Source organism: Protopterus annectens, chromosome 3.part0 (assembly GCF_019279795.1).
Source record: "Protopterus annectens isolate FY-2018-M chromosome 3.part0, PAN1.0, whole genome shotgun sequence".
Classification (NCBI taxonomy): Eukaryota; Metazoa; Chordata; order Ceratodontiformes; family Protopteridae; genus Protopterus; species Protopterus annectens.
The window spans coordinates 415,466,725-415,478,473 of record NC_056731.1 but is presented as its reverse complement, the minus strand read 5'-3'; the positions used below and the strand labels follow the sequence as shown (position 1 = coordinate 415,478,473).

Sequence of the window (11,749 nt, the reverse complement as noted above, 5' to 3'; positions counted from 1 at the left end):
AACAGTTTCTTTCTTCTGTTGTAGTTTGTTTATGGCTGGGGACCACCAGATTGGCTTCCTTTTTTTTGGAGGATGGCATCTTGGTTCTGTTAGGGATAGCATGATCCATGCACTTGTGTAAGTGCTTATAAAGTGCATTTGTGTAGGATTCAGAAGTCATGCCTCGACTGTCCATCTGCGTGGGTGTCATGAAGTTTGCCACTTCTGTCTTAAGCGTGAAGTTGGCTTTGGAGAAATTTTTTACAGTGGTTTCCCTAATGGGGTGGGGGCGGGATGTGGATGTCTAGGGTGATTAGCTTGTCGTCAGATCTGACCAACGAGGAATTGACCTCTGGTGTGGAACCCATGTTGGTAATGACCAGGTCTAGGATATTGCTGCCCCTCGTGGGGGTGTGGATAATTTGATCCAAGGCATTGGAATTTATGAATTCCAGAAAACATTGAGCAAAAGAGTTGGTATAAGAGTAGTTTTCCCAGTTAATGGTGGGGTAGTTGAAATCGCCCATTACTAGGGTGTTGGATTGTACCCTAATATTTTCCAGTGTGTCAAGAAATGATGAGTGGGAATCCTGGGGCATGGTGGGGGATCTGTAGCAAGTTACAATTTGGATTGCTGTCTTGCCCAGAGTTAATTGCACTTGGATAATCTCGGATGCATTATGCTGAGCAACTAGCCTGGAGGTGTGGCTATCCTTAATGAATATGGACACGCCTCCACCTTTAGTGGTTTTGTTCCAGGTTAGGTGGCCAAAAGGTGTGGTATGAATTATAGCCTGATAATACAGGGGTGCTCTCTTGAGCCTTGGACCAGGTCTCTGTCACTGCACAGATGTCGATGTTCTCCATTTTAAGGAGTGCCTCGAGTGAATGCATTTTGAGGTTTAGACTTCTAGCATTGAAGTAGCATTACCTTTTGGTAGTGTGTCCTACTGAATTGTTGGCATGTACTGTCTGCTAACATTTGCTCTGCTGAGCAAGGACTGTCACTATAGTAGGTATCCTGCACTCACTTTACATTGTATGTTTTATGATGCATTTTGTAACATGGTTATGTCTTTTCTGATATGCTGACATCCCTTAGTTTCTTCCATGCAGTTTATAACTTATAAAACTTTGTGATTTTGGCATGATGAGCTGTGTCAGTCAAATGAATAAGATCCTGTAGATTGTCAGAAAGAAAAAAGGTTTGGTGGTGAATGTAATGGTGGGAACAGCAAGTTTTAAGTATACATTCTGAATTTATGTTTACTTGGTAGGAATAGTACATGCTATAACCTGTTTTATAGGGGTAAGTCTGGTTTATCTTGTGGGAGGGGTTGCTTAAAAATAATTTTCAGGTGGGAAAACAGCTTTTTTTTTCAGTTTCCATTTCTAATTAGTAAGCGTGTCACTGTTGAAACCTTGACTTGCATTTTACAGGAGTTCCCATGGGGTGTTACAAATCAAATGGGGAAAAACAATGTGGAGGGAATGGTAGTAAAATCTTATGTGCAAAAGGCTATACATATCAAAATGAAATTGGGGAGGGCATTGTGGAAATTGATGAAGAATGAAACATGATGGTTTTGCAACATCAAAAAGTAGGAACTCAGATTAAAAGATGTTATACAGATTATTATTGCAAACTGATAACCATGTAATTTTCTTTCTCTTTAGTGGACGGTGTGCGGGTGAATGTGTTAAAGGAAAGGACAGAATCTGAAAATCCAGCTAGTGTAAAGCTTGCTATCCTGTTCCCAGACAAGTGTGGAAGGAAGGAAGATGAAAATTTTGTGATGCAGCAGTTGGGAGAGACAAACAGAGGTAATGTTCAAACCTAAGCCTATGTACCACCAACCAACCAATTTCTTTATTTTTGTTTCATCTTTCCTTTTGAATGACATGTTGAGATTTATAGTTGACATAAAATTTCTTAGACCTTTACAGTGTTGCTTGAGTGTTGATGTTTCTTTTATTTCTACAGTTGAGCTAGTATGTCTCTTTAAGAGGTATTAGTATCATGCAAATAGAGCTCCTACAACATCGCTGGCAGGTAATCTGAACTGTAGGAGAATGCAGCTAGCTTGTTTTAGCAGTGTGGGGCAAGCGTACCTTGTCACAAAGTACATTTCTGTATATATTTTTAGCCCAGGTCACAGTCTGTATTTTTAGAACAAGGGGCCATATATTCTGGCTTCATATGTTCTGTGAAGCTGCATTTTTTGGCCCTTTCCTGTGACTAAAGTAAGTGGCAACTATGAATTGTGACTGTTAAAAGGACTAGGCTGTAGAGTGAATAACGCACTCTTGCAGCTGTTGCCTCACATGAAACTTGGATGTTCAGTGTCTTCAAGCATCCTTTCTGTCTTAGCCTTCTTAGAAATGTCTCCTCTTGGCATGTGTAGTCATTTGTACCATAGTGTGGTTCTTTCTTTATTATGCCTTCAACTCTGGTGGTGGTGTATGCTGTTTTCCTTTAAAAAGAAAAGTTTATTCACTGTATTTTTAATTAATTAAAATGCAAACATATTTTCTCCTTGGAAAAAAAAATAACTTCATGTCTGGCTTTTGTCCAGACCAGTTGCTACTTTTAGTGTATTACAGGCTGACACCTCAAATGACATTTATTTCTTGCTCTTTGCACTCCTACTTAGGTTAATTAAGATAAAAAGATATGACATTCAGAACAGTGTTTTGCTTCAGCCGTACCCCCACACACACACACACACACAATTCACTATTGTGATAGGAGGGATTTTTTGTGATGTTTGTGTGGTAAATACAATGTCTAATGAATGTGTTTTGTTTGTCCTTGCAGCTGTTTGAGCCACAGTTTGCATCTCACTCACCACCCCACTCTGTGTTTCCTGGGTTCCTGTTATTTCATACTCTGATAACTCTCTGATTTCTGTGACAGACAGTACCATCATGTCCCCTTTTGCACTATAGTCACTTTCACCTAGTAAATAGTCTTTCATGCAGGAGTCTGATAGCACAAGCATTTTTGTCCATGTTTTTGTCTTCTGTAAACAGATATATACCTTCCCTTTTGAGTACATTACAGACTTTGTATATTAAAATGCATTTTATGATGTCTTTATTAAAAATAAAGCAGTAGTTCATTTAAAAGATACGTCTTTATAATTTTAGCAGTAAAGAAGCCTGAAGGCATCAGATTGGTTGACAGCATTGCAGCAACTTTACCCAGCAGTTCTGAGAGTGCAGACCTGTCGTCCATTAAGGCCATGATGTCTGCTGTGATGATGGGGGTGGAGAAGCTAGCTGACAATGGGAGCAATTCTCCGAGCATCAGGACTCCATCCAAGTCCCCAGGGCCAAATCGTATTGGCAGGAGGAACCAGGTATAAATATGTTGTGATGTTTTCATATTTTCTCAGAGTAAAACACAAATGGAGAGACCTGTCACTGGTAAAAATGTTGGTTTGGGTTTGACCAATGCCTTGCATTTCAGAATTCACTGTCTGGTAAATCAGCTGAATTGGTTGTGTTATAGTCACCTGCTGAATCAGTTAGAGTCCTTCCCCCCATTAGAACTCTGGTCAAGACTGTAGCCATGTAAATCACTAAATCCCCAGTAGCTGAAATCAAATCAAATGGGCATGGGAATGTTTTTAAAACCGTTAAAGCGCACAACATTTCATTTTTATTTTAAAAAGCTAGGCTTGAAAACTAGAGATCTGGATTTGACCTTTATCAGCTGTTTCGCAATAATGTATTGCCCCAAGTAAGTTACTTGATCTTTTTGCTTCTGATTCATGCCTGAAGAGGAGATCTGCAAGATATTAAGCCTGGTGTATTCGCAGAATACTTTGTGTATACTCAGATTTTATTTATTTATTTATTTATTGACATTTGATTACTGGGCAAGTCCGACTGGGTAGAAGCCCATTTTCAGTGCAGGCCTGGGGAGAAAAGTTCCAAATTAATATAAAACATTTTAAGAAAAATAATTGTGCAGTCTTCAAAAATTAAACAAAAATATTTGCAGTTTAAATAATTATAACAAATTAGACATAATGTAAAAACAGTGGTTAAGAATTGATGCAAGGTATATGACAGTCATTTAATATTTAGAGAAATTTGAGAAATTTTAGATGGCTTGTAGAGAGATTAAAAGTAAGTTAGTCAAATACAAACAATTGCAATATGAAGTAAGGGAAAAACAGGCTTATGGTATATTTATAAAGAAAGTCAGGGAAGACAATTAGATAGCACTATGGAAGTAAGTGAAGAAGGGAGACAAAGGAAGTTTAAGGAATGAAACGGTACTTGCTTACATTTAGGGATATAGTTTATCCTGGTTTTGAGCAAGAAAAGAGCCAGATTTTAGCTAGGAAGTCTTTCAGAGTGATTTTGAAAGGTAGGAGGGAGGGTATAGACCTGATGGATTCAGGTAAGGAGTTCCAGGCGTTAGCACCCTTGTACGAGTACAAACAATACCCAGCAGATTTGCTAAGTCTATAGATAGGCAGGAGTTTTTGATCACTGTATTGCAATGACTAACTAGGAACATAGTTGTGTAGAATATTTTTTAGTGCTGGGTAGGCAGATGGATGGTGGATAATTTTATAGGTGGTAAGAAGTTGTGTATATGTTAGTTGATGTGACAGTTCTGACTAACTTTGAAGTAGATGCAGAGGCTCCTAAACCTTTTTGTTTACTACAGCATTTTAGTGTTCAGTATTAAGCACACAGATTGTGTCTTTCATTCTTTTGTGTTGCAAGGTTCATGGTTGAAGTAGGTTTCCAGTTTCATTCTTTCCCTCATGAGAGGTGCGGAGTTTAAACTTTTATGACTGTATGAACTGTCTTTAAGTGGCTGGATTTTGACATCTTCTGCAGTTAATGCATTCACTCCAGAGCAGCTCAGAAAAAGCTGCCTGCTTAATTCCACCATAGGAACAACAGTGCAGCCTGAGCTCATTTTCAGAAAATACCGTACAGAAAACAAATGTTCATAACTCTTTAACTAAAAGAGCTAGACTAAAAATGTAAATGTGAAAGTTGTTCAGCAGACAATGACCTTTCCAACAGTGTAAATGTTGATAGTGCATATCAAAGTCATTATTAAATATTTGGCAAGGAATGCTGATATTGTGCATATTTTTTACCTTTTTGGACAAGCAAACCACAATATCTTGGTCAATGTACCATGTAGGCCCATGCAATGTGTATTACTTTGTTTGTATGAATGTCAGCTTTAAAATGATACCTTAACCATTACTGTGTGATGCTGTTTTATGGAGATATTCACAGAAATATAATTACTATAATTTCTCAATTGATAAAGCATAATATCTCATCTGTAACAGACAGAGGCTACACGTCAGTGTAGAAGTTGTGTGTCTCAATGTCAGCTTAAAAAATGATGCATCATTTCTGTCATCACCATGCTCCCTTGCAAAGATATGGGCATAATAATGAGAAGTATTGGAAATGTATAATTTTCATAATCCTACAAAACTAAACAAACTGTGATATCTGCACGTGTACAATGCACAGACACTGTTCTTTTACCATGTTGTAAGGAGTAACACTGTCTTCAAAATTAGGTATTGTTTGGTATACTGACATGCTCCCTTGCAAAGTTTTTCACCAAAATATGAAACAATCATAATTTCCATAACCTAAGTCCGAAACAAACTTTGATATCTGTACATTTGTATAACATACAGGCACAGTTCTTTTATCATGTTGGAACCATGAATACTGTCATCAAAATGAGGTATTACTTACCACATTCAGATGCTCCCTTGCAAAGTTATTTACCAAAATATGAAAAAAATCATAATTTCCAAAACCTAAGTCCTAAACAAATGGATATCTGTACATGTGTACAGCATTCATACCCAGTTGTTTTACCATGTAGACAGATATCATTGTAAATATACACATTCTTGGTGTAGCCAACATACTGCTGAATGGGTACATGTAAAGAGAAAAAGAAAGGTAAGGACCCCGCACTCCACTAATGAACCCAGGACAGGCATGGGACTTTAGTGGCATGCAAGGCCATCTGATGTCCAATATGTGTGCTGGCTACCTACTCAGACAGCTGATACCACTACAGTCTCATGACCTCCTTCAGTGTCAGCAGTCTTCCTTACCTATGCCTTTTGTCTTTACATGTGGTGTCCATTCAGCAGTGGACCTAAGGGATCAAGTTCTGTATTACTAAGCCCTTCCTGTCATCTAAACTCTACACATACCTGATAAAAGAAGAATAAAAAAAGAAGTACTGCAGGATGGTTACTGACATATTCAATTGTACTTGGTAGCACTCTCCTGAAACAGTTGTTCTTTCTCAGCATCTTCACCAGCTCGTTCCCACAGTTATTTGCCAAACTCAGAAAAGTATATTTTACACAACACAATTCATAATAGAGTTTTACTTACCATATTGGTCCTACCTGGTCATGGGTGTTTTCCATTCTTTTCACAAGCTGCATGTTACCAATCCTGCATAGCTCTCCTCACGCCATTGGGGAGGGTCAGTCAAGAACAATGCAATGCCCTCCTCAGTTAGGTGAATGCCATCCCTTCTGAACAGGTGAACATTTTCTGCGGTGATGCTGTCATGGCAGATTGTAGATCTACTGACCCTGCATGAATCCATTATGTAATTGTCTGGCCTTGTGCGCTGCCCTTTGACTGTTTACTGTTTTCCATATCTGATGAGGAATTATGTCAAACCACACAAAATCGCAACATGGCCACCACGACCGCAGGTGTTCAAAAATTGCCCTAATTTGAAACCATAGCCTTCTGAGTGTTGACTGATCACACCATTCCCTCCAATGTGCAACACAAGGATGTCGGGCTCAGGGTAGATGGAACAATTTTCTTCAAACAACTGCAGTACTCCGCTCCAATGCATACCTCTTCTTGCAATCCAGTATACCTTCACACTGGATGTGGGGAAGCTCAGGTTGTAGTGGTTTTCAGTTACGGAGGCATGGCTGGCAGCCCAGTGAATGTAGGAATGGCCGCATACTCACACTCTCACTTGTCGTTCTCCTGCTTGTGAAGCCATGTCAGTGTCAGAAGGTGGACGAACCTGCACAGGAAAGAAAATGCAAACAGATTACTACTGATGTTTGACAGATGTATGGGAAGACTACATATTTATGTATATCATAATGCATTACCTGGTTAGACCTTCCAAATCTTCATTCCTATCCACAGGGGCATTATTCTTTTCATAAAGTACATAAGTGGTGATGACGTTGCAGAGGTACATGCCTACCACCCGTGAAAACACCAAATTACACGCAATGACTGACAAGGGGGCACAGAAAGGGTGTATTTAAATGGAAAAAGCAGGGTAAGGACCGCCACTCGACTAATATGCCGAGGACAGGCATGGTGCTTCAGCTTGTGGGCGTCTGAAGTGTCCCACACCAGGGCTGGTTACCTACTCAGACTGCTGGTAGCAGCAATGACTCCTGATTGCATGAGATGCCAGCACTATCCCTTACCTCTGCCTTTTCCATTTACATGTGTCTTTTTGGCAATGGCCATAAGGAGTGAAAGGGAGGAGCTAATGTAAACCTTCTTACCCTGACCTACATACATTTAATGCACCTGAAGGGAGGGAGACTGAGTGGAGAGCTACAGCAAGACAACATGTGAAAAGACCAAGACTGATCCAGGCTTTGTCTTTTTGCATGTGTCCTTTCCCATAGGCAAACATTGCATCGCAGTGGCACCCCGAGGCCATGCTTACCTAGGATAGCAGCACTATGGGACTGAGCTGAAGAGTCTCCAATTTCCCAACTGTGATCCAGGTGGATCATAAGATCCATGGTGGCTGGGTATGCCTTCAGTGATGCATCCACCAACACGAGCAGTTGACACAAAAGTCTGAAGAGGGACCTTCCTGGCCTTGGTGCATAAAGGCTTGGCTGGTAACTGACAAGGGGGCACAGAAAGGGCACATGTACCTGTGCTGGCTACCCAATCAGACTGCTGGTAGCAGCAATTACTCCTGATTGCATGCAGTGCCAGCACTCTGCCTTACCTCTGCCTTTTCCATTTACGTATGTCCTTTCGGCAGTGGCCATAAGGAGTGAAAGGGGGTAGCTAATGTAAACCCTTTTGCTCTGAACTACATACATTTACTACACCTGAAGGGAGGGAGACTGAGTGGAGAGCTACAGCAAGACAACATGTGAACATTTTTGCCTCATAGATTTCTTACATTTCCTGAAATTGTACAAATGACAAAAATTAAAGTGGTGTGGAGGAGGGTATATTGCAATGACACCAAGTGGAGAAAAAGCCAAATCTGACTTATGCATTTGTCAATGTGATAACGACTTCTATTTATGTGAATAACAGTGACAGCTGCTGACAGTTTTGCCTGAAAAGTGATAATGACTCAGTGCTATATTGTAACTGCACTGTGCTAATGACTTACAAAGTTATGCATGCTCAGACAAGGTGATAATTGCCTGTTGAGTAAGTATTCATTATATTACCTTCTGCAGCTGTTATGTAACACAGAAGGCCATAGTCATTCACTTACTCAGTAAAAATAGTATAACAGATGTTCTTCGTGTTTCACTGTTGCAGTCCTCACACTTGGTTATCTGCCTGCAGGTAGCCCTCAGTTGGCCCAAATACCAGAATCTCATTATTTCTGCTTCGGATGCTGTCACTTCTTCCATGATGTTGTGGTGGTCAGGGGTATAAAACAGGCAGCCAATGCCATTACATCAGTCTTTCTTGCCGAGGAGGAGCCCGAAGCAGAAGCAGTTCGCAAGTGCTAGTCGGCCACTACCTGAAATTTTCATTTTCGAGTTTATAATCCTGAAGTCTTCTAAAGCTAAGTACTCTATTGGGAATCCTTTTTTCTTGCTCTAACCGATGTCAGAAAAAGTTAACAATTGTCTTGCCTGTGGAAAGCCAATACCTCAGAGATTTTCATTCTTACTGTGTCACCTGTTTAGGCACAGACCACGACGTCCCTCGCTGTCGGTTTTGTGCCTTGTTTAATGCCCAAACCATTCGTCAGCACAGACAGACTGCATAGGTCCAAAACTGCCGTCGATGCTTCTGTTAAGCTAGCCGCCAGTCCGGTGATACTCGGTGATGTGCCTTTGCAGTCCCTGATGCTCGCTTCTATGGATTCGCAGGCCTCTGCTGAGACCCATTCAGAGTCCGGTATGCCACGAGATGCTTCTTCGACTATGGAACCTGCAGATGTCTCTACCTTGGATGGGTCCAGAGCCGTTGTGCAGGCACCAGCTTCTGAGGATGTATTCCGTCCTACTGATGTTCGAATCAAACAGATGACTTCTTTTTTAGCCAAAACTACCAAGTTTCTTAGGCCCAGAGTACACACTACGCCTAGAAAACTGACAACCAAAGTGCATGCTCAAGCTCCTATGCCACAAAAACAAATGCTTAGGATGGCTGATGGCCTTATTACCATAATTAGGGGAAGCCAGCCTTCCCCTGCTAAGAGAAAAATAATTTAGTTTCCTTCTGATTCTACAGACCAGGACTCCGATGACTCTGACCCTTCTGATTATTAGGACATGCCCTTATCAGCCTATGAGGATTCAGCTGCAGAGGATTCCATTCCCTCTGCCTCCTATCCAGAGGATTTTTCTTTTGCTGGAACCTTGCATACTTTAAGAGATCATTTCCACTGGGAATGTCAAGACTACCCTCAGTCCAAAAAGAGACTCAGGGAATTTGTAGAGTTGCCTCAGCACAGGCCTGGATGCTGTAGATTATGTTTTTATGGAATCCAGTCTTACTCAGATACATTACCCTTGGCCCCTGGGAAACCTGACAGGTACTACAGAGTACCTGATTCCCACAAGTTTCTTTTCAAGAATTCTACTGCTGATCCAGAGACCATTTCCCAAGGACCTAAAGGTATTAAGGCTACTACAGGTAAAAATCCTACCAGCCCAGCCACTGGGGATGCACAAGCCAGTGCATTTCTTTGTGCCGGTCCCAAGCCCAGATAAATGGGGAGGGTTGCATCAGGAAGGGCATCCTGTGTAAAACTTCGCCAAAACATTTCATGCAGTCACCAAGAAAAATTTTTATACTGGATCGGTCGAGGCCCGGGTTAACAATGACTGCCACCAGTACTGTTAGCCTACAGTGTGCTGGCGGAAATTGGGCTACTGTTGGCCGAAGGAGGAGAAGAGGCAGAAGACATGGCCGAAGGCAGGAGAGGAGGAGAAAGGCTAGGACTGTGGTAGTGATGGTTGGAACTTTGAATGTTGGCAGTATGACTGGTATAGGGAGAGAGCTAGCTGATATGAGGGACAGAAGGAAGGTTGGTATATTGTGTGTGCAAGAGACCAGATGGAAGGGGAGTAAGGCTAGGTGTATCGGAGGTGGGTTCAAATTGATTTATCATGGTGTGGATGGGAGGAGAAATGGCGTAGGAGTTATTTTGAAGGAACAGTATGCTGAGAGTGTTTTGGAGGTGAAAAGAGTGTCGGATAGAGTGATGTTTATGAAGCTGGAAATTGATGGTGTAATGATGAATGTTGTTAGTGCGTATGCTCCACAAGTTGGGTGTGCAATGGATGAGAAAGAAAAATTTTGGAGTGAATTGGATGAAGTGGTGATGACTGTATCCAAGAGTGAGAGAGTGGTGATTGGAACAGATTTCAATGGGCATGTTGGTGAATGGAACAGAGGGGATGAGGAAGTGATGGGTAGGTATGGTGTTAAGCAAAGGAATGCAGAAGGTCAGATGGTAGTGGATTTTGCGAAAAGGATGGACATGGCTGTGGTGAATACGTATTTTAACGAGGGAGAAGCATAGGGTGACATACAAGAGTGGAGGAAGATGCACGCAGGTGGATTATATCTTATGTAGGAGGGCCAGTTTGAAGGAGATTGGAGACTATAAAGTGGTGACCGGAGAAAGTGTCGTTAGACAGCATAGGATAGTGGTTTGTAGGGTGACGTTGGTTATCAAGAAGAGGAGGAGGAGTGTGAGGGCAGCACCAAGGATCAAGTGGTGGAAATTGAAAAAGGGTAATTGTGAGGTGGAGTGCAGGGATGAATTAAGGCAGGCACTGGGTGGCAGTGAAGAGTTACCAAATAGCTGGGTAACTACAGCAGAGCTAGTAAGGGAGACTGCTAGAAAGGTGCTTGGTATCACATCTGGACAGAGGAAGGACGACAAGGAGACATGGTGGTGGAATGAGGAAGTACAGGAGAGTATACAGAGAAAGAGATTGGCAAAGAAGAAGTGGGATTGTCAGAGAGATGAAGAAAGTAGACCGGACTATAAGGAAATGAGGTGCATGGCAAAGAGAGAGGTGGCAAAGGCTAAGGATAAGGCATATGAAGAGTTGTTTGAAAGGTTGGACACTAAGGAGGGAGAAAAGGACCTGTACCGATTTGGCTAGACAGAGGGACCGAGCTAGGAAAGATATGTAGCAGGTGAAGGTGATAAAGGATAATGAGGGAAACATACCCACAAGTGAGGAGAGTGTGTTGAGGAGATGGAAAGAGTACTTTGAGGGGTTGATGAATGAAGAGAATGAGAGGGAGAAGAAGGTTGGATGATGTAGGGATAGTGAATCATGAAGTACAATGGATTAGCAAGGAGGAAGTAAGGATAACTATGAAGAGGGTAAAGAATGGAAAGGCTGTTGGCCTAGATGACATACCTGTGGAAGCATGGAGGTGTTTAGGTGAAATGGCAGTGGAGCTTTTAATCAGATGGTTTAATGAAATCTTGGAAAGTGAGAGGATGCCTGAGGAA

The 11,749-nt window shown here is 41.5% G+C and overlaps 1 protein-coding gene across 1 annotated transcript in view; it reads left to right on the top strand.

Moving 5' to 3' along the window:
• Positions 1-901: 901 nt before the first annotated feature.
• RREB1 (ras responsive element binding protein 1) overlaps positions 902-11,749 on the top strand; it is a gene marked incomplete in the record, with an annotated part of 464,399 nt that continues 453,551 nt past the window's right edge. The window contains 3 exon segments of the mRNA XM_044064859.1: positions 902-991; positions 1,657-1,803; positions 3,130-3,341. Of these exon segments, the coding sequence (XP_043920794.1) occupies positions 943-991; positions 1,657-1,803; positions 3,130-3,341 (408 nt within the window).